Source organism: Vulpes vulpes, chromosome 13, assembly GCF_048418805.1.
Source record: "Vulpes vulpes isolate BD-2025 chromosome 13, VulVul3, whole genome shotgun sequence".
Classification (NCBI taxonomy): Eukaryota; Metazoa; Chordata; class Mammalia; order Carnivora; family Canidae; genus Vulpes; species Vulpes vulpes.
Genome location: NC_132792.1, coordinates 62,570,637 through 62,595,466, shown reverse-complemented (window position 1 = coordinate 62,595,466; position 24,830 = coordinate 62,570,637). Strand labels below are relative to the sequence as shown.

Here is a 24,830-nt window from a genome sequence, read left to right as displayed (position 1 = left end):
CATCTTTATAATATAATCCATAAGATAGGACTTGGCCCTATAACAACTATACCTTGGTTGTGATAATAAAGATATAAAAAAGCATGATTTTTTCTTAAAAAGGCATGAATACTTAAAACCAAATCAAATTCAATATTTTCTAGTTTATCATGTTTAGCACATTTAGGAGGATAAAGAATATACCTCTACCACGAAACACAAAAACAAAAAAATGAAATGGCATCAACTTTTAATGGGGTAGGGGAATAATGGATTTTTATAAAAGATTGTAACTGAACCTAGAGAAAAAAGAGAGTAACTCTTCTATAATGAAAGATATCTAAATATTTTTTCTATACACACACTCTAATTTGAGAAAGAGCTTATATTTTTGCTCCATACACTACAAAAATAGCCTCCAAATGAGATGAAACATCAAAGACAGAAGAAATCAATTTTGAGTGAAATACACTACCTCCAACAACAATGTTCACCATTTCTTCTACAATGCTCTGTACAATGTCTTGTGGCTTTTCCTCACAGTCATGGTTTTCTCCATCATATAATATGTCATTTTTAGATAATGCTTTAAAAAAGAAAAATCCAAGGAAACATTATTTTGGCTTTTTCGGAAAACGTTACCAAACATTTAAAAACTTTCTTAAAAATTAAGAATAAAAGAAAATCTGATACATGAAACTAGGAGCTATTATAAGTTAAACCTTCAAAATTCATAACGAAATCAAATTTAAAATATTTTATAAATTCAAGTCAATTTAAAAAATGATTCACTTGACAAACTACTAAATGATCATTCAACTTAAGTGAATTTTCTAGACTATTCCTTTAGGAGCCAAACATTTTAAAGTATTTTGAATGAAACATTTCTAACATATCTGAAACTCTTATAAGTATACATTAAATGTAATTAAAGCCTACACTGATTAGCCCAGTTCATCAATAATAACAAGCTCGTCATTGTGCCTTAATATTTGTGAGATCCTTGAAGAAGAGAGACAGGGCTGTCTGGGTATCCACCAGTACTTTCCAGCCCTTCCTTACTATTTTTCTTCCCCAAAAGAATCTACATATCCATTGTAAAACTCTATTTAATAAGTAAAAAATAATTTGGTCCCCAATTTAACAATCAAAAAGACTGAAAAGCCCATGAAAATTTCTGAACAGCATAAGAGAAACTGATAAAATTTTACTTTCCAGAGTTAGCTTACAGATAAAAATAGGATTTCCATTGGGTTTTTTGAAATGCTGCAAATATCTAAGGAAGGTTCAACTAGCACTTTGAGATGCTTTGGGATCCAGGACCCTGTTCTGTTCTACTACTCCAAATGGCATCAGACTGCACATGAGTTTATAGTGCTAACACACCCATCCCCATTACTATAAAACACACTCTCATTACTATAAAAGGTAGTTATACTTTAAAACAAGTATAGTTATACTATAAAGAAAAAAAATACCATAATACTATAAAAATATATAAAAATACTATAATACTATAAAAAAAATCAAGAAGTTTATATTGCTAACACACCCATCCCCACACCCATTACTACTTATGATTCTGGCTTCCAGAAGCCTGTCCTCCCTATTGTTCACTGCTCCTATGTTTGCTATATTCTATAAAATACTGAATGCCACAAGGGGAATTTGATAAATAAGGAGACCAAATCAGTAAACTTATTTTATAAAAAATTCAAATACAGTAACACTTAGATTCTTCAGTGGAGTAAAAATATAAATGCTTGACAAAATATTTTTTCCATCATTCTTAGGCTTTTATATATTTTTTAAGATTTTATTTTTTAAGTCATTTCTATACCCAACATGAGGCTTAAACTTACAATCTCAAGAGTCACAGATTCCACTGACTGAACCAGCCAGGTGCCCCTAAGCTTTGTATTTCTGTGCTCTTATTGGCTAAAATTATCTAAAGTCTGAAAGTTAGTTCAACAAAACTTAAATATACACAGTCACTAATATGTGTATAAAATAACTAATGAAATCAAGAGTCAATTCTCATACAAATTATCTAACAGAAATAGATTAGAATAACAGTAATATTTACTACACATAGGAAATCACTAGAGAAGCTAACTATTATGTCCAAAAAGTCACATAACTAATAAGTGACAGAGATGTAATTCAAAGCAGGTAATCTAACTCCGGAGCACTCTTAACCAATGCTTCTCAGGCAGAATTTTCCTTATCAGCTGCTGGGAGCAAACACCTATACTGCCAAAATAATCATTACTACGACACAGTGAATTATGTTTTATTTATAACTCTGTATCCTATAAAGTGACTCATACACAGTAGATGCTTCCATTCTATGGGTCTCAGCCCACGTTGTTTCTTCTGACAAAAAATTTCCTAACTAGAAAGGAGGTAAACTCAGGGGAGAAAAATTAGAGAGGAAGACAAACAATGAGAGAATCCTAACTCTAGGAAGCAAACAAAGGGTTGCAGAAGGAGGTTGTCACCTCTATTAGGGATTAGCTCTTTCAATCAGCCCTTTTATAAACTCACAGTAAAACCAGGTAAAATTCTGGCAAGGGCAGACTAGAAAAATGTAAATCATATAAACAATACAGATTTACTATTAGCTTGAGTACTGTGTGTACTTGAGTATTAGCTTGGATTTATGGAAATTATCCCTTTTAAAATAAAGAATAAAGCACTATGAAAAATAGTGAAAAGGCACCCAATCATGCCACTGCTGATGTTCATGTCAGTATTGTTATAAAAAAAAAGATGTGTGGTTAAAAAAAAAAAAATCCAGAGCTGAAAATATATTACAGAAGTCTCTTCTCAAAGAAAAATACAGAATTCAGATAAACTGTTACTAAGCCCTAACCATCCTACCTCTACACAAACACAGTGAATAGGCAAGAGAATTTCCGTCATTTTTGACACCAATCTAAGAAGGAACAAAGGGAACAACCCAACTCCCTGGAGGTTTTATAGAACAGCTAAAAGTCAAAATAATGTTTGGGGTGAAAGATGACTTCATGTGATTATTTTTAGAGAAATAAATTAGTACAATAAATGTAATTTAATTTTTTGTTATCTTGTAACCCACTTTTAAAAAAGATTTTATTTATTTGAGAAAACAGAGAGTGCTTGAAGATGGAAGAGTGGAAGGTCAGGGGAGGAAAAAAGGGGAAAGATCTCAAGCAGACTCCATGCTAAGAGTGGAGTTAATTCAGGGTTTCTACTCAGGAACTTGAGATCATGACCAGAGTCAAAACCAAGAATCGGTGGCTTAATGGACTGAGCCACTCAGGTGTCCCACTCTTTTCGTATAAATAAATTTACTTAGAAAAATACCATCAGAGAACATCTCAATTTCAGTGATTGCTACACATGAGGATGTAAAAATACTTTCGCAGGTGGTTACTCAAAAGATTTCTTTTCATATTTAATTTTAGTACTTTATAGACCATAATATTTTCCCAAACCAGTAACATTTTGATGCCCTAAAACTTTCAGTCATATTCCAGAAAACCTTACTAAAAAAATAGGTCGTTATTCACTATGAAGCTAATTTTAAGAAGAAAACTGAAGTTCCTGTGTCACATGCTAGCAGACATTTATGACCCCCTCTAGTAATATATTTATCTCCTCCAAAACAAGTCTGTAAATCATACTACTCATGAGATGCTAATGAATGCACACTATTATTAATAAATGTCTTATGTGTTGTAGTCAATTAACTTCGCCATGTAGGATGGAAAAACTCACATTAACATAATGTGTCTGATATTCATTAAGTCATATTACCCTTTCCACATTTCTTTCCCAAATATCCATGCCTACACTATTCCCTTAACACACGCCCCACAACCCCTTCTCAAAAAGATTACTTTCAGCTGCAGTTGCCTGATCAGCTTCAGTCTGTTCATTTTCTGCACTGGAAATATCAGATCCATTTTCAGGTTCTGTGTCATCCTGAAGGCTTTTATCCACATCATTTGTATGGGAATCAAGGTCCCCTTCATGTTCTTGGGACATGTGATCAACAGTTTGAGGTGGCAAATATCTAAGTTGAGGTGATTCGGGCTCATGATGGCTTACTGGAGACTGTAAAAGATGATGATGCTGCCGATGCCTTTCTTTTTCCATTTGTTTGGCTTCCTGCAACTGCAAAGAAATAGAATAATTTCCAATAATAGTAAAATAAGTTGTTTAAAATTTGGAGGTATCATATTCAACTATAAACCCTTTATATATAAGGTGCCACTTTGTCCATCAGAAGAAAAAATATAAAATATACTAAAAACACACAAGAACAAGTAATAGTGGTTACTTCTTAGAGCAATGGAAATTGGCACATAAGGATAGAGATGGAAGTCTTTCAGTATATATCTTCTCTTCACTATTTTTGGTGTTTCAATCATGTGAATGTATAACCTAAACAAAATTTAAAAACCAAAATAAATTTTAATAGCTTCAGACTAATAATTGGATTACTGCCAATAGTGGATTTTCCTAAAATCAAAGTTTCACTAAGGAAGGGAAAAAGTAGATGGGGAAATAAAACAGATTCATTTTTACTAATATATACAGAAACAAAATCTAGATATACAAGAAAGCAGTTAATAATAATAGTTACCTATAGGGGGCAGAGGGTCAGAAATGACCAAATGAGAAACAAGAGAGGGAGGAAACTGTCAGTGTAACATGTTATTATGTCATGTTGTCAAATGTCTTTTTAATTAAAAATAATAAAACTGCATTTAACAAATAAAACAGCAATGAGTACTTCTATGTCTCTGCTCAGTCATCTTAATAAGGATGAAAAACCTTTATTGACAAATATCTGTGTTTTATTTTAGGATACTTGTCATTATACATACAATACCACCTATAAAACTAGCTTACTCATAAGATGCTAAAACAGTAATGATCAAGATCACAGGGTTTCACTTTTTTTTTTAGCACTTTATTGCTTTTAGACACATCTCTTTTGGTCCTCATGGCCTAATAAGATTCTCAGAATTAATTTCCATAAAGGTAAACACTTTACTGTGCCAAATATGAACATTTCATATTTCTTAGTAATATTCTAGTTTATGTGAAAATATAAGTTTATAAAATCAATTTAAATTGAAATATTTTAATACTTAAAGTGTAGGAATAACCTTATAATACACATGATCTAAATTCTGTATTTTATAGATAAGGAAACTGATGGGCATAGTTAGATGCACAGTTGGAATTGGAACAGAATTTTCAGACCAATACTTCAGCACATTCATGAGAAAGTCAATTTCCAAATTAGCAGTGAAGAACCTATGACTTACAATCCACTCCCACCCTCAGTCTAAACTTTCAACAGGTTGGCACTATGGTTTAGTAGAGGAAACACATGCTTTGGAATCACAGACAAGCATGGTGTTGAATTCTAGTTCTATTTAATCCAGTATCACAGAAACTCTAAAAATAACCTTTAAAAAAAGAAATGTGGGCAGCCCCGGTGGCTTAGCAGTTTAGTGCAGATTTCAGCCCAGGGCATGATCTTGGAGACCCGAGATCGAGTCCCACGTCAGGCTCCCTGCATGGAGCCTGCTTCTCCTCTGCCTGTGTCTCTGCCTCTCTCTCTCTGTGCGTCTCTAATAAAAAAAAAAATCATAAATAAAAAATAATAAATAAATAAATAAATAAATAAATAAATAAATAAATAAATAAGTGTATGTTATTGCATGAAAACAAACCTTTAAGCATTTTCTATATACTTCTATACTTTCTAGGTCAGGGTTTCTCAGTATCAGTGCTACTGACATTTTAGATCAGATAATTCTTTGTTGTGGAGAGGGGCTGTCCTGTGTACTGCAGGGTATTCAGCAACATCCCTATCATCTACTAAACTTATATTAAGTTCAACGTCAGATCCTGGATTCAATCTTGAAACAAAATAAAGGACATGTGTAGGAAAATTGGTGAAATTCAAGTAGGTTCTGTAGTTTGTTTAACACTAATGTGTGTCAATTCCTCCTTCTGACTATTATAATATGGTTATAAAAAATGCTGATATTTAAGGAAAAGAGGGGTAAAGGAGAGCTCTCTGTAATTCTGAAGTTTAAAATCAGTTCCAAAAAAAGTTAGAGGTTGATGTGTAATTATGAAGACCTGAACAATTTAAAAATATGTATAAATGATTCTTTAGCTGATCTCTGACTCCCTCAAATGTATTTCCACAATATAGATACATAATTTTTAGAGGATTTAATGACTAAATAATTTTATAGCAGAAGAGATCAAATTAGGTAGTTTTATATCTACATTAAAGTCATCTAAGTTTGAGTACAATAAAAATATTATCAATTCATAAACACTTCCATGAGGATGATGACAATAAATGTCTTTCAAATTCTACTTGTGAACAACTAAAAATATGTTTGAAATTCCAAAGTCAGGGGGGCCTGGGTGGCTCAGTGGTTGGGAGTCTGTTTTTGGCTCATGTCATGATCCCGGGTCTTGGAATTGAGTCCCACACATCAGGTTCCCCATAGGGAGCCTGCTTCTCCCTCTTCCTATGTCTCTGCCTCTCTCATGAATAAATAAACAAGATCAAAAGAAAGGAAGGAAAGGAAAGGAAGAAAGAAGAAAGAAAGAAATTAATTCCAAAGTCAAACAAGTCAGTAAACCTCAAAACAAAGCAAAATAATGCCACAGATCTCAAGTAGAACTATAAGGGAAAACATTCTTCTCTATAAGCACAAAAGATTTCACTGTAATTTCCTTACAAACTCTTTTCTCTCTTTTTAAAAAATATTTTATTTATTTATTCATGAGAGATACAGAGAGAGAGGTAGAGACACAGAGGGAGAAGCAGGCTCCATGCAGGGAGCCTGATGTGGGACTCAATCCTGGGACTCCGGGATCACACCCTGAGCCGAAGGCAGATGCTTAACCGCTGAGCCACCCGGGCATCCCTATAAACTCTTTTCTGTATTTGATGCCTGTGGTATTCTTTACAATCTCTCTTTCTTAATACTTACCGCTTGGTTTTCCATGCGTGCAAAGATAACATTTAGCATCTGAGTAAGAGTAGCTTTGGCTGTTGTCTGATTGATGAGATTTTTGCTTGCTAGATAGATATTGTAACATGTTCTCACAGCTTGCAGTACAGTTCCTTCATGAATTTCTATGTGTTGAGATGTTACTGCAGTAAGTAAAGCCTTTAAAAAGAAAGACACAGTTGAAGCAATTTTCTACATCCAGAGTTTTAGCACAAAAATATGAATATTTTTATATTATAATTTAAGCTTTCAGACACCAGTACACAATTTTCAGTATACACCAAAAGAATTTCTACCAGCCTTGAATACATATCATCACCTGGCAGTAATTTCCAAATAATCCAAACCCAACTATAGAAAACTATTCAATTAAATTGTTTCAGCCCAAGTTTCATCTTAATAAAAAGATTACTTAGTTTCTTAAAATGCACAGCACTAACTCTGTTGCAGCAGAACACAGATATGCTTCATATGACATATCTGTTGAATGAGACTGTCAACTTTGGAAGATACACTTTCTTATTCACTCCCAAATTTTTCTGAGATATTTCTTACAGCTCAATAAATGTACTGCTGTTGTTGTTGAAGAGGTTTACAAATAGAATAAAGTTTTAAAATATAAGATTAAATTGGAGTAAAGCATTTAAAATCATCCTAAATGAATCTTTCAATAAAGTCAATAGCTTTAACTTACGTGAATGTTCATACATTAGGGTACTTGCAATTTCTCAAGAGCAAGAACTCCTTTTTCTTTCCTTTTATGTTGTATAATGAAAGCTATGCAGAGTCAGCACTAAGTATATGCTAAATAAACCATGAGTGATAAGAAATTGCAAATGATAGGCCAATTGATTAGGCAGCTTTTTTAGAATAAAGATATGACTTGTGAAGTAAATACAGCTATGAAACTGAAAGGCTCAGAAGGGCTATATTCACACACGAAAATGATTTCAAAAGTACTAAAAGCATAGGAAAATTTTACTGATTTACAAATATATCACCAAAACCATTTAGCAGTCACCTTAAGAATTCAAAACATATAAAAGACTGAAAAAACAACTGAGTGACTTTTCTTTTAAGGAGTTTAATCATCTAGGTAAGTTACAGCACAAAGATTGGCTGAGTAGGTACAGCACATGAATAGGTACAAGGGAATCTGGAAAGCTGGTGCACAAATAGGGTGCAGACTATAAGGGGTCTAGAAAAGTACAAAAGACAGTATAGGGGTCACAGGGACCATCACATGGGCCCTAAAGCTCAAAAGATGGAATATATACAGCAAACATTTCAGAAACTGAAAAACTCTGGGAGACTCTGAGGGCCCACTGGACATATAATCTTCTAGATGATAATCAACAAAACTTCCTCAAATGGTATCTAAAAAGCAACTAAAAGACCTCAACTACAGCTGGAAAGCACATAAAATGACCTTTCTAAATATTTCTAAGATAAATAGCTTCAGATTTTAAAAAATAGAGATTGTGAATGACAAATTCACTATATAATCAATTACCTTTATTATTTGCAACTGAACGCCTTCATCTGTTTGAGGACCCTGGAAGCAGCCACAAATTGTTTCAATAATTCTATCAATTAATTTTTTGCCTGGTGTTGTACTATCTGGAGCATTACCAGTCAAGTGACCATAAGCAATAAGTTTCTGAAATTGAAAAACAAAGATCCTAAATTAAACTAATACATATATGCTAATTAAATATACATTAAAACTATAGTGTATAATTGAATATACATGAAATCTTTCGTATAAAAACATTAAAGTAAAATCAAAGCCAAGGCTATACCAACCTTTCATGAAGAAAACTTTATTAGCTATAAACACATAAAATTATTTACATTCATAATAACCACAGAAACATAATAACCACAATAAAACAATCAGGCAACATTTTGAGAAAGCCAAGCCTTAGACCTTGTCTCTGATGAATCAGAGTAGCTTACTGCTTTCTATTTAATCACTATTGATACTGCTTTTGTGAAAGTTGTATTATCACATTTAAATGGGCAAGATGGCGGAAGAGTAGGGGTCCTCAACTCACCTGGTCCCACCAACTTACCTATATAACTTTCAAAACATCCTGAACACCTACAAATTCGACCTGAGATTTATTTTTTTATTTTATTTTTTTCGACCTGAGTTTTAAAGAGAACAGCCGGAACGCTACAGAGGGAAGGGTTTTGGCTGCTAGCAGGGTAGGAAGGCAGAAAAAATAAAATAAAAAAGAATCAAGTAGGGGAGCGGCACCAAGAGAAACTAGGCTAAAGCCAGGTGACAAAAGCGTCCAGGACAGGAAAGCCCAGGCCCGGAGAAGCGGGAACTTTAAAAATCCACAAACTGTGGACCAATCTCTGTAAAGGGCTGGAGCAAGAAGCCGGCAGGGCATTTGGGAGAAGCCAGTCAGTTAGGTGGGCCGGCTCCAGACAGAGATGTCTGTGCCCTGCTGCCTTCGGAAGCCGTGGCCACTGGGAGCACAATTCCAACAACACAGGGCCCTGGATCCCAGGGTGCTGAGCAAAGTCCACAATCCTGTGTTCCCCCTGGGACAGGCGGAAGCGGGGAGGGCACAGGACAGTGAGAACTCTGCTACTGGGCGCCCTGCAAGCTGTGCAAATCAGTGCACCCATGTACCCAAGCCAGGCTGGGAACATCTAGGCCAGTGCAGACTGAAAGACTACATTAGTTACTAGTGGGGAGACAACTCCAGAGCTGGAATTCTGGCTGCCACCATTGTTGTTTTTCCTCGTTTCACCTTGTGCTTGGGGAGAGGCGGGCCGCCAGGGAACCAAGGCTTCACCCGGCAAACAGCTCCCACTGAGCCCTGCACTGGGCAGGGGTGAAGCATCTCCTCCCAAGCACACACACCTGAGATTCAGTACAGCAGACCCCTCCCCCAGAACCCAGAAAACCCGCTTGAAGAACCAGGGAAGAAGAGCAAGTTCTTGACCAAACATAACTGGAAAGCTCCAGGGGAAGTCGAGCAATTTATAATATATAGAACTAGAGGGTACCTCTCCTTTTTTTTCCCCCCCTTTTTCCAGTACAACTCATTTTTATGTCAGGCTAAAAATTTCCAATATTTTTTTCCTCTTTTCCCACCTTAACTACATTATTTTACAACCTCTTCATTTTTAAGTTTCCTCCTTTTTGACTTTCATATTTCTACAATTACATGTCTTAGATATATTTTCCACTTCTAGATTCCCTGCAACATACTCAATTTAATTTTGGGAGATATACGGCATATTTTTTTTTGTTTTGTGTTGTTTTCACTGCCTCACCTTCTAAAACATGATCAGCAGGCACCTTGAACCAAGTGGAATACCGCGCTGGTTTATTCTGGGAGATTATATTCTCTCTTCATTCCCATTCTGCCCCCCTCTTTTATCTTGTTTATGTTTTGGTGGTCAATGTTGAGGCTTTCTACAAGTATTGCTGGTTTATATAAATTTGGGACTGAGCATCTTCTAACATACAGAACTTAATACACTCAGAACCAAGAGGATCACCCTCTAGGACCGCTCCCGCAACTACAACTTCCTCACCACCACCATCTCCTAGTTCCTCTCCCTTTTTTTTTTTCCTTTTCTCTTTCTTTTTTTTCTTCTTCTTTGGGATTCTTGGCCTTTTATTTTTGACTACTCTGTTTTAAAATTTGTTTTTCACTTGTAATCCTTTTGTTTTATTTTGTTCTAATCTTTGTTTTCATTTTCTGATCTCTGACCTTGTCAGAATCAATCTAGGGTGAAATTTACTTAGGTCGTGGTTGATATTCTTGACTCAGCCGGCTCATACAGCCACTCTGCACGGAGTAAAGTGACTAGAAGGAAGAATTCACCACAAAAGAAAGAAGCAGAAACAGTACTCCCTGCCACAGAGTTACAGAATATGGATTACAATTCGATGTCAGAAAACCAATTCAGGGCACAATTATAAAGCTACTGATGGCTCTTGGAAAAAGCATAAAGGATTCAAGAGACTTCATGACTGCAGAATTTAGATCTAATCAGGCCAAAATTAAAAATCAATTAAATGAGATACGATCCAAATTGGATTTCCTAACGACAGGGTTAATGAGGTGGAAGAAAGTGTGAGCGACATAGAAGACAAGTTGATGGCAAGGAAGGAAGGTGAGGAAAAAAGAGAAAAACAATTAAGAGACCATGAGGAAAGGTTAAGGGAAATAAATGATAGCCTCAGAAGGAAGAATCTAGATATAATTGGGGTTCCAGAAAACACTGAAAGAGACAAGGGCCAGAAAGCATATTTGAACAAATCATAGCTGAGAACTTCCCTGACTTGGGGAGGGAAACAGGCATTCAGATCCAGGAGATCTAGATGTTCCTCCCCCCGCAAAAAACCAAAAACCATTCAACACCTCGACATTTAATAGTGAAACTTACAAATTCCAAAGATAAAGAGAAAATCTTAAAGCAGCAAGAGACAAGAGATTCTTAACTTATATGGGGAGAAATAACAGATAAATAGCAGACTTCTCCACAGAGACCTGGCAGGCCAGAAAGGGCTGGCATAATATATTCAGGGTACTAAATGAGAAGAACATGCAGCCAAGAATGCTTTATTCAATAAGGCTCTCATTCAGAATAGAAGGAGAGATAAAGAGCTTCCAAGATAGGCAGAAACTGAAAGAATATGTGACCACCAAACCAGCTCTGCAAGAAATATTAAGGGGGACACTGAAAAAGAAAGAGGAAGCCCAAAGAAATAATCCACAAGAACAGGGACTGAGGAATGCCTGGGTGGCTCAGCAGTTGGGCACCTGCCCCTGGCTCAGGGTGTGATCTCATGGTCTCAGGATGGAGTCCCACATCGGGCTCCTTGCCTGGAGCCTGCTTCTCCCTCTGCCTACGTCTCTGCCTTTCTCTCTGTGTCTTTCATGAATAAATAAATAATATCTTAAAAAAAAAAAAAAGAACAGGGACTGAATAGGTATTACGATGACACTAAATTCGTATCTTTCAATAGTTATTCTGAACGTGAATGGGCTAAATGATCCCATCAAAAGATGCAGGGTTTCAGACTGGATAAAAAAGCAAGACCCATCTATTTGCTGTCTATAAGAGACTCATTTTAGACCTAAGGACACCTTCAGCCTGAAAAAGAAAGGGTGGAGAACCATTTAACATTCAAATGGTCCTCAAAAGAAAGCTGGGGTAGCAATCCTCATATGAGATAAAGTTTATCCAAAAGACTGTTCGTTAGAATGAAGAGGGACACTATATCATACTTAAAGGATCTATCCAACAAGTAAACCTAACAATCATGAATATTTATGCCCCTAATGTGGGAGATGCCAAGTATATCAATCAATTAATAACCAAAGTAAAAACATACTTAGATAATACAGTAATAGTAGGAGACTTTGACATGGCACTTTCTGCAAATGACAGATATTCTAAGCACAACATCACCAGAGAAACAAGGGCTTTAAATGATACACTGGACCAGAGGGATTTCACAGATATTTACAGAACTTTATATCTGAACACAACTGAATACACATTCTTCTCAAGTGCACAATGGAACTTTCTCCAGAATAAACCACATACTGAGTCACAAATCAGGTCTCAACTGATACCAAAAGATTGGAATTATCTCCTGCATATTTTCAGACCACCATGCTTTGAAACTAGAACTCAATCACAAGAAGAAATTTGAAAGGATTTCAAACACGTGGAGGTTAAAGACCATCCTGCTAAAAGATGAATGGGTCAACCAGGAAATTAGAGCAGATTTAAAAAGATTCATGCAAACTAATGAAAAAGAAGATACAACAGTTCAAAATCTTTGGGATACAGCAAAAGCAATCCTAAGAGGGAACATCTTACACTGCAATATAAGCATCCCTCAAAAAACTGGAAAAAACTCAAATACACAAGCTAACCTTGCACCTAAAGGAACTGGAGAAAGAACAGCAAATAAAACCTACACCAAGCAGAAGAAGAGAGAGAATAAAGATTCGAGCAGAACTCAATGAACTAGAGACCAGAAGAACTGTAGGCAAGATCAACAAAACCAGGAGTTGGTTCTTTGAAAGAATTAGTAAGATGGATAAATCATTAGCCAGCTTTATTAAAAAGAAAAAAGACTCAAATTAATAAAAGCATGAATGAAAGAGGAGAGATCACAACCAATACCAAGGAAATACAAACAATTTTTAAAACATATTACGAGCAGCTATATGCCAATAAATTAGGCAATCCAGAAGAAATGGATGCATTTCTGGAAAACCACAAATTACCAAAACTAGAACAGGAAGAAATAAAAAACCTGAAGAGGCCAATAACCAGGGAGGAAATTGAAGCAGTCATCAAAAACCTCCGAAGACACAAAAGTCCAGGGCCAGATGGCTTCCCAGGGGAATTCTATCAAACATTTAAAGAAGAAATAATACCTATTCTGCTAAAGCTGTTCCAAAGGATAGAAAGGGACGAAATACTTCCAAACTTGTTTTATGAGGCATCACCTTAATTCCAAAACCAGACAAAGACCCCACCAAAAAGGAGAATTATAGACCAATATCTCTGATGAACACAGATGCAAAAATTCTCAACAAGATACGAGCCAATAGGACCCAACAGTACATTAAGAAGATTATTCATCACAGCCAAGTGGGATTTATTCCCCGAGATGCAAGGCTAGTTCAACACTCGTAAAATAATCCTCGTGATAGATCACATCAACAAGAGAAAAAACAAGAACCATATGATCCTCTCAATAGATGCAGAGAATGCATTTGACAAAATGCAGCATTCATTCCTGATCAAATCTCTTCAGAGTGTAGAGATAGAGGGAATATTCCTCAGCATCTTAAAAGCCATCTATGAAAAGCCCACTGCAAATATCATTCTCAATCGGGAAAAAACGGAGAGCCTTTCCCCTAAGATCAGGAAGACGACAGGGATGTTCACTCTGAATAACCACTGTTATTTAACATAGTACTAGAAGTCCTAGCCTCAGCAATCAGACAACAAAAAGAAATAAAAGGGATTCATTGTCAAAGAAGAAGTCAAACTCTCCCTCTTCGCAGATGACATGATACTGTACATGGAAAACTCAAAAGACTCCACCCCAAGATTGCTAGAACTCATACAGCAATTGGGCAATGGGGCAGGATATAAAATCAATGCCCAGAAATCACTGGCATTTCTATACACTAACAATGAGACAGAAGAAAAAAGAAATTAAGGAGTCAATCCCATTTACAATTGCACCCAAAAGCATAAGATTCTTTGGTTAGGAATAAACCTAACCAAAGAGGTAAAGAATCTATACCCTAGAAACTACAGAACACTTCTGAAAGAAACTGAGGAAGACACAAAGAGATGGAAAAATATTCCATGCTCATGGATTGGAAGAATTAATATTGTGAAAATGTCAATGCTACCCAAGGCAATTTACACATTTAATGCAATCCCTATCAGAATACCATGGACTTTCTTCAGAGAGTTGGAACAAATCATCTTAAGATTTGTGTGGAATCAGAAAAGACTCCAAATAGCCAGAGGAATACTGAAAAAAGAAAACCCAGAACCGGGGGCATCACAATGCTGGATTTCAAGTTGTAGTACAAAGCTGTGATCATCAAGACAGTGTGGTACTGGCACAAAAACAGACACATAGATCAATGAAACAGAACAGAGAACCCAGAAATGGGCGCTCAACTTGATGGTCAACTAATATTTGACAAAGCAGGAAAGGGTATCCACTGGAAAAAGGAAAGTCTCTTCAATAAATGGTGCTGGGGAAAATTGGACAGCTATGTGCAGAAGAATGAAACTAGACCATTCTCTTACACCATACACAAGGATAAACTCAAAACGGATGAAAGATCTAAACGTGAGACAAGAATCCATCAAAATCCTAGAGGAGAACACAGGCAACACCTTTTTTGAACTTGGCCACAGCAACTTCTTGCAAGATACATCTATGAAGGCAAATGAAACAAAAACAAAAATGAACTACTGGACTTCATCAAGATAAAAAGCTTCTGCACAGCAAAAGAAACAGTCAACAAAACTAAAAGACAATCTACAGAATGGGAGAAGATATTTGCAAATGACCTATCAGATAAAGGGCTAGTAGCCAAGATCTATAAAGAACTTATTAAACTCAACAGCAAAGAAACAAACAATCCAATCATGAAATGGGCAAAAGACATGAACAGAAATTTCTCCAAAGAAGACATACACATGGTCAACAAGCATATGAGAAGATGCTCCACATTACTTGTCATCAGGGAAATACAAATCAAAACCACAATGAGATACCACCTCACACCAGTGAGAATGGGGAAAATTAACAAGACAGGAAATAACAATTGTTGGAGAGGATGTAGAGAAAGGGGAACCCTCTTGCACTACTGGTGGGAATGTGAACAGGTATAGTCACTCTGAAAAACTGTGTGGCGGTTCCTCAAAGAGTTAAAAATACCTCTACCCTACAACCCAGGAACTGCACTACTGGGGTTTTACCCCAAAGATACAGATGCAGTGAAAAGCCAAGACACCTGCACCCCAATGTTTATAGCAGCAATGTCCACAATAGCCAAACTGTGGAAGGAGCCTCAGTGTCCATCAAAAGATGAATGGATAAAGAAGATGTGGTATATATATATACAATGGAATAATGGAATATTATTCAGCCATTAGAAACGACGAATACCCACCATTTGCTTTGACGTGGATGGAACTGGAGGGCATTATGCTGAGTGAAGTAATTCAATCGAAGAAGGACAATCATTACATGGTTTCACTCATATGGAGAACATACAAAATAGTGAAAGAGATAATAGGAGAAAGGAGAGAAAATGAGTGGGAAAAATCAGAGAGAGTGACAAAACATGAGAGACTCCTAAGTCTGGGAAACGAATACAGCATAGTGGAAAGGGAGGTGGGTGCGGGGATGGGATGACTGGGTGACAGGCACTGAGGGGGGGCAATGGATGGGATGAGCACTAGGTGTTATGCTATATGCTGGCAAATCGAACTCCAATAAAAAAATAAATATATAAAAGAATAAATAAACTTCTAGAAGATTAAAAAATAATAAAAAATAAATAAATGACTCAAAATCTCTTTCCACATCAGATCTGTGAAAATGCAGAAAATCCAATTTCCATGCACTGGCTATAATAAATCATAGATTTATTCATTCATCAGCCATTATAGCCCTGAAAGCCATAGATACCATAATTTTAATTTTTCAAAGAAAACAAGTCACAAATCAAATGAATTTCATCTCTCTTCCCCAAAAAATCATATGAATATAGTATTTTCTTAGCTACTGAATTATCAGTTCAATAGGTATAATTTCCCAAACAGTGAAAAACACCTGAAAAGAGAAAGACCCCTCCATCTGGAAGTTTTACATATACCTTAAAAGAATACTGTGTGTCTGTGTGTGTGTGTGTAAATAAAATAGGATAAAAGATTTAAGGAATTTTTCTGACATAAATAAAAATCAGAGCTACAGTCCAGCAGTGAATATAAATACTAACTTGTCCATATTAACCTCCTGCTTTAAATAAAACAGCAGGCATTTAGTACAATCATTGCAAATAATGATGTATGTAAAGTCATCAGCAAGTTAAACGTATTATTGCTTTTGCATTTCACTAATAGAAAATGAGACCAAATCAACACTTAGTAAAGATAATGTATCTCACTAAGCTAATGATTTTTGTTACCTTTAAACTAGGAATATCCTATTTGCAATTATTAAGCAACCATTTGGTTTCTTATCACAAAGAGAATATTCAAGGCTTTAATGGAAAATGAATCCCAATTGTGAGTAATGTTTAATTAGAAACACATTCAAATTAAATAGTTTTTAGATAATGCCATTTTATACATACCTGTAAACAATCAAGAGATGTACTAACTATACGAGGACATTTGGACTGGCATGCCAATTCAAAGGGTAAGAAGTACTTGTCTGCTTCAATAAAATTTGTCTTCGATTTTACTGGTGGAAGGGTACTTGATCCACCTTTTGCTTCTCCAGGAGGAGGACTAAAGGAAAAAGAAGGGTTTGATTAGAGTATCACACTTTTCATATTGATGATGAACTCACACAAAAACACAGAATTTCAGTTCTAAAAGGAATTTTGCTAAACCAACTGTCATCTTCCCATATTTCATAAGGGTAAGCAAACCCTAGAGAAATTATAACTTGCTACAGTTCAAAAGCTAGTAGCCAGAGCTGTAACTAAATGCAAGAAAAAAAATAGTTATTACTTAAAACGTATTTAAATTACAGAGTAATTAAATGTTTAGTAATCTTTCTAAATATGAATCAAAATCTTTAAGCAACGACTTTAAAACATATCTATGGTATTTCAGGAATACCTTTATATACTTTTTAATGAGAACTTTTTTTGGCTTCTATTTCTTAAAAATAATTTTTATTAATTTTATTATAAAGATCATATACAGAAAATTTTCCACTTAAGTATTTTAGCCAAGACTGATATGCTTGCAAATTATTTTTACTAGAAAAGAAACCCCACGAACCTCTGTTTTTCAGTTTCCGCTTTTATTTCCTCTGCGGGGGAAAAAAGAGGCATATGTTAGAAAACTTAACAGAAAGATCATCAAGTAATTTGATTACAGGTTTTTGCAAACTAATGTGTAACGTCTATAAGAAGTTGGAAAGAATGCAAATTCAAAAGAAAATTCAGTACTAAAATTCTCTTGCTATTAAATGTATTAATTACACAAATCATCTTATGAAGCTATACAAAGAATATATGTTAATAACCAGAAGGATAGGTACAACTGTAAATTACTAATTCCCAAAGCATTTCTTTTCTCAAAGTAGAATGTTTTTTGGTCAAGTAACTATGCCAACCAGAAGCATTAAGAATGGAGTATTATACATATTGTATTCAAGTTCTAAAATACAGGGCACATGTTCAGTGAAGGGGGGGGACTCAACATAGCATTCTTGTGATTATCTCTAGATTATTAAACCAGGACTATAACCTCTTGACCATGTACATGTGTTGATATTTAACCAATTTTTCTACTTAGGACTACATACGGCACTGTAAAATACACATACCCAGTTCAATGGGAAATTTTCCCTTCTGTGGTATATAACTTATAAGGTAAATTAGGTAAATCCTACCTGTTAATAAAAGACACTTAGACTTAATTAATAGGCTAGGGTGTCTGCTTAATTGATTAAACCTGTTTGAAATGTGGAAGAAAAACATTCAAACATTTACAGTTACTATTATTGTAAACAACATTTGTTGAGAACAGACCATGTGCCAAGCACTATTACATTTTACATGTACCAGCATAATTAACTGTCACAGTAACCCTATGAGGTCTGTACTAGCATTTTCATTTTAAAGATCAGGAAAGTGAGGCACAAAGAGGTTAAGTAATTTGCTCAAGGGCTGCATAGCTTGGGTGTATGTCTAATCAGGTTTCACAACTAGATAATCTAATTCCAGATGATGGTTTCTTAACTACTCTATTACATAGGTGTATCTACGAATATTGGTCAAATGTGTTAAATAGAGTATTAAATTTTTTTTACCAGTGGTAGAAGTGGAAGGGGGACAATATGAAAATAGTATCTGTAGGTATTTAAACTACTACTTAATAAAAGTTCACAATGTCTCATACCAAAGATCTGTATATGGCTATTAAAACTGTACAGTTCAAAAAAAAACTGTACAGTTCACCAATACATACAATTAAAAATAATTTAAATCATCTTAAAAAATACAGTACAGACGAATGGAAGATAAATTAACTGTCCCAAGTCTTCATGAAAAATTTTAAAACCGTATTTTTCATTTAAAATATTACCATTATTATTTAAGAAGCTGAGGTATTGCTAAAATTCAAGTAAGGCAAGAAAAAAAAAGAAAGTAGGGAAAGGGGTAAGGTGGCAATTTTTGTAGAAGGTGAATTTCCATTTATAAAATAAGCAGGAAATAGGGTATTCTGTTTAATAATATATTCGTTAAGAACATCAGAAGTAGTTCATTTTATAAAGCACTACGGTTTGACACCGCCTATTACTAAATAACTGTATGATCTTAGGAAACAACCCTCACTTCACTACTAGATGACTGCAAAAGTCCCTTATATTCTAAAACATCAGTCAACAACTATGGCTCACATACCAAAGCCACGCACCACCTGTTTTCCTGAGTTTAAGAATAGTTTTTACAGCTGAGTATCTGCAATCATTTTGATAATAGGGTACACTAACTTTCAAATCTAGTGAAGAGTGATGTTACTCCACCTAAAAGAATTCTCATTAGACCAGGATTACAAAATTTATACTCAATTATGATTATTTGGAATCTCAGCAACAAAAAATCTATGTAAATTTGTTTCCTCTTAGTATGTAAGTACTTCTATAATATCCTTGATTTTTCTTCTTGGCCTGAAAAGCCCTTTATAAAGAAGGTTTGCTGAACTCAGCTCTAAAACATTATGGTTCAAAGAAACTTGTAAGACTCTATGAACCATTTTATTCTGTAATTCCATTATTTTTAAATGTCCATATCTATCATCTATCTATCTATCTATCTATCTATCTATCTATCTATCTATCTATTTTAGATGAGGAGGGCAGAGGGAGAAAATCTCAAGCAGACTCCCCACTGAGCACACAGCCTGATGTGCACTCAATCTCAGGACCCCAAGATCATAACCTAAACCAAAATCAGCAGTTGTACGCTCACTGACTTGCACCACCCAGGCACCCCTAAATGTCCGTATTTAAATAGTCTAATAAAACATACCCAACATAAGCTATATTGAACGTGGTTTCTCTAAATCAGATAGTACTATATATTTTTCTATCTCTATATTGTAAGTTATACAAAGCAAGCAAATACTGTTGAAACTGATCTAGAAAAGCTTTTTTTAATGAAGAAAACAATTTAACTCACTATTTCTAATGTTTTAAATTATCTTGTACTAAATAGGAGTTTTCCTTTTTCCTTTCCCTATACATTTATAACCCACAGTAAAAAAGTTTTAAATGTTTTGATAAAATCTTTAAAGGTCACAGAAGAAATACAATTCTTCCCACTGATTATCAACATAGTTTACAAGGTTATCTTTCTGGTCCTGCAAAATGCTTGTATTTTTAGAGTCCCATTAAGACTATGTATTCATTTTAATATGTTTCTTTTCAAAGCCATTTGAGGCCACTTAAGCTGAAACACACTGTCACTAAAAAGTAATCAAGATTAAAAGGACAAGGGGCAATAAGGAAGAGGCAGAAAATAAGTATTTGTCATAATACTAAAAGTAACAATATAATAAGCCACAATATTTTAAAACAAGTTGAAATTTTTAAAGAATATGCAATACTACTTTTTATTTGTGCAACAATATAGAGTTTAAAACATTTTTCCACACATTATCTAATTTCATCCTCAAAGGACAACTCTTTATTTTATCAAGAAGGAAACTATGGATCAGTTTAGTTAAATAATAACTTTAAGGTCAAACAGCTAGTAAGCAGTGATCCAGAAACTAGTTTCGCTCGTCTTAGGGTATTATACAGGACACACTATCCTATATTTAAGCAACCTACTATTAACTAATGCAAGTGTACTGAGAAATTCATTCTACGATTATCAGGACAAACATTATAAAGCAGTGCTTCCCAAAGTATGCTCTCAGGATCAGCAGCATCACTACCACCAGGACCCAAAGACTTACTGAATCAGAATCAGTAAATATTGAATCAGTACTGTAAGTGTAGAGTGTGTTTTTAGATAGCTTCAAGGGGATTCTGACAAACAAATTTAAGAATCACTGCTATAAAGCAGTTAAAAGAAACGAGTGGAAAACAGGTTTCACCTACCATGGCTTTGGCTTTATCCATCCATTTTTTGTACTTATAAGAATTCTTGGACTAGTGTTTCAGTGAATGCTAAAAAGGCCTTTTCAGTTTTCTTATAATGAATACAGTAATACAGTTCTTGAGGCAACTACCTATTTTAATAAATTAAGGCTTGGTTACAGTTTGCTTCATGTTGGCATCAACAGTAGAATCAAGAAGTAAACTAATTATCAATTATTAAAGAAAACATACCCGGGAGAAAAAAATATTAAAGCACCAAATTAAGAAGTATTAGTGTATTCAAACTAAAAACCACATAGTGCTTCATTGTGAAGTATTTTGCTGTTAAAGTCAGAATCATGACAAGGATGACCGCAGTCAGTAAAATATCTTTTTATACTGCTTTGGAAACACTAGACAACGCAAATAGATAATATTGGATGTCTTAAGAAAAGTCATCACTTCTGAGATGAAAGAAGTTAAAAATCAGATGATCAATTTGTTTAGTGATATTTAGGGTCTTAAACTATGCAGTTTTAACCCTTTTTAAAAAACTGTATTACTGAAATTCTTTTAGGAATTAGTTTCTCTCTAGCTATTACTCTCCCTATTCCTTTGAACTAGTTTTATAAAAATTTTGAAAACCATGAAACACAACCACAGCATTATATATATAGAAAGATTAAAATTGGAGGAAATGGGTCATTGTAAATTAGCATTAAAAATTTAGACTTGAAAAAAAAAAAACTTAGACTTGAGGGCAGCTCTGGTGGCACAGCGGTTTGGCGGCGCCTGCAGGCTGGGGTGTGATCCTGGAGACCCGGGATCGAGTCCCACATCGGGCTCCCTGCATTCCACATCGGGCTCCCTGCATGGAGCCTGCTTCTCCCTCTGCCTATGTCTCTGCCTCTCTCTCTCTGTGTCTATGAATAAATAAATAAAATCTTTTAAAAAATGTTTTAAAATAAATAAATAAATAAATAAATAAGAATTTAGACTTGAAGTACTTTGGAAGAAATGTGAATTTTATTCCTTTAGGTATATTAAATAACTGGAGCCAAGTGAACACAGTTGATAAGGCACAGGACTTATGGAAGGAATGATTTACTGAAAAATAACTAATTATATGCAAGTTTTATGACTGATTTCCTAAGTGTATTAAGTATTCCCTATCATAATGTTTACTATCAACTTGCTTAGCAGCTTTCTTTTCAACCCCTGAAAATACAAATAAACTTCAAAATAAGACCAACACAATTCAATAAATTCTATTACCTATACACTATAAATGTTTTATAGCTACCTCTCATGACATCATTTCATCTTTAGTTGGTAGAACAGTATTTACTCAATGCAAACTAAACGGGTAATCTAAGCAAACATCTTATAAGTTAAATGAATAGTTTTTAATAAACACATTAGAACTTATACACCCAAACTGCTGTCTCCTTCAAAGAAGTAAGTGTGGGAGGATATGCATCAATGATCATAATAATGCTAGTATTCAAAAATATTTGTGGAATTCACTGTTTACAGTTCTTTCCTGCCTGCTTCTTTCTTTTAAATGAATAACCTCACAGAAGGAAAATTCTCTAGAAAAGGAACCATATTCTAACTACCAATTAATCATAGCTGGCTTGGAGCCAAGTATGAAGAATGGTATGTGACCACAAAACAAAAGTTCTTAACTTTAGTACTTCTTTGAACCATTTCAAATTGTGTGTGTGTGCAAGCATTATTCTAGAAAAAAAGAGTACGTAACTCTCATTAGTCTCCAGAATCCTGTAATTCAAACTATAAAGATGATATAGGATCAATTAAGAACAGGGATTTGATCAACTACGACAATATATATGTATGAAAGCAACTTTAAACAAAAACATCAAAAAGTACAAATGCAGGAATTACTTTGAGAAATAACATTCTTTTGGATGTATATAATCTACTAGGTTTATCTTTTCAAAGCCAATTGTGTGACTTTAGAACCACATTTCATACAGTTAAAGATTAAATTAAAATATACAAGTTAAATAGAATGCTACAATAACCTAAAGAGGAGGCAATGGCTTGAATTAAAGTTGCGACAATAGGGATGAACACCTGGAAAGAAAACCAATGAAACAATCTCACTTATCTAGAGAAGAAACAGTGTTAGCAAGAAGAGATCTGGCTTGTGTAACTACATAGTAGAGGTACCATTAACTTAGACATAAAATGCAGTTTTCTCACTATGTGAGAAAGTAGAGGTAAAAGAGCAGGAGTGAAGAAGAGGTACATGTTGGTAGTGTTTTATTTTAAGTCACTGAAATGTTTCAGTGGCACTATCCAGTAGGTATTAAGACCTATAAATTAGAAAATCAGGACACTATGTAGCAGATTGTATTTTCTAAGATGGTCACTATATTATCTCCCATGAATCTGCCCATCTGCAAAGTAACCTTGCCAGAATCCCTCCAAGATATAGATCCTCCCCGAGGAGATTCATTGACAACCAGCAGAATGCAGGGAAAGCAACAGAGAACTACTACAAGATTAGGTCAAAGAAGGGTAAGTGGCTACTTACTCTAGTACCGATTCTCTTGTAATGCTATTAACTCTTGGAACCCAGCAGCCCTGATATGAGAAGCATAAGCCACATGGAAGTTCAGTCAGCAATCCCAGCTGAGCCCAGGATAAGTAAGAGAGTCTCTAGAGAATTCTGGTTCCCACCCATTCACATCTCAACTAGACATTTGGGTCTTCTCAGCTTAGGCCCCAGAAACTGTTGAACAGCAGCACACCCTAACTGAAATCCCAACACACAGAGAATCTGTGAGCATAATAAAATAAAATGTTATTATTATTGACCTCAATTGTCTGAATATCAGTGAAACTCTCAAGTAAAGGTGAAAAGTGAAGTTTCCATCATAAAACAACAAAAGCCACCTAAAGGATAGCTTACAAATAACTTTAAATTAGAATTTCCATATTTAACTTTATATCTTTAAATTTTTTAATTACCTCTAACAGAAAGGCACTGTACAATTGTAAAACTTTTAAAATTTAGGCTTTGATCTCTGGCCAAAAATAATGTGTAATTTAAGTTCTCAAGTGCATTTAAATAATTTTTCCAAAATAAATAACTTAAAACTAGGATTATAAATCCTAATAGACAGAAGCTGATCTTTGAATGTCTGGCATATAAACGATACTGAGATCCTTGAGAAATATTTTCTAAGATGATGAAACTATAATGAGCCCACCAAAATCACATGAATAGGAACAAGTCTAATAAACAAAAAGTACCTCATATTTGTGTGTTTTACAATTTACAGAGCTGTTTTACATACATCTTATTTTTAGAATAGCACACAATATTAGCAGCATGCCCATTTTACAGATTAAAAAGTCTGAAGTGACTTACACTTCAAGGGAGGTGCAAAATGACTTAAGTGTGGTTTTTATAATAAGCCCAAAGCAAATGGCTGAGTTTCAATAACTCGTTAATGAAAAAGAATATTAATTTCACAATGTTATCACCACTAGTTTTCTAACAAATAAAACCATGTGCTGCTTATTAATTCAGGAGTCCCACTGTTATGAAAACCAAAACTAGGAATGTGACTTGAGTGATAAATATTCCAAGCCACTAACTTTTTCTTCCGCTCCAGACTTTATGTATAAAAAATTTTAATTAAAATAAAAAATGAAAATATCAACAAAATTCAGATCAAGTGCCTGCCTAATAACACTAAAGTATTAAATATAGATAAATATAAGAAAATTCAGTAAATGAAAATAAGCATTCAAAGAAACCATGAATTATGAAAATTATCCTTTAATGGAACTTAATATTTAGAAATATTTAGATAGAAAAGAACACAGTGGCTGTTCACTGTCAACAACTTTCAGTGACTGCAGTGAAATTCAAAAAGAACAGAGTTATTGTACTAATTGTTAACAAC

At 34.6% G+C, this 24,830-nt stretch overlaps 1 protein-coding gene across 5 annotated transcripts in view; it reads right to left on the bottom strand.

Moving 5' to 3' along the window:
- The window catches only part of ARFGEF1 (ARF guanine nucleotide exchange factor 1), a 141,392-nt gene that overhangs the window by 77,792 nt on the left and 38,770 nt on the right, over positions 1-24,830 (bottom strand). For all 5 annotated transcript variants that reach the window (XM_072734598.1, XM_072734597.1, XM_026012191.2 and 2 more), the window contains 6 exons: positions 17,574-17,604; positions 16,916-17,072; positions 8,536-8,682; positions 7,002-7,181; positions 3,864-4,140; positions 455-565 (listed from right to left, as the gene is read on the bottom strand). In XM_072734598.1, coding sequence (XP_072590699.1) covers positions 455-565; positions 3,864-4,140; positions 7,002-7,181; positions 8,536-8,682; positions 16,916-17,072; positions 17,574-17,604 — 903 coding nt within the window. The remainder of the gene's footprint in view (positions 1-454; positions 566-3,863; positions 4,141-7,001; positions 7,182-8,535; positions 8,683-16,915; positions 17,073-17,573; positions 17,605-24,830) is intronic.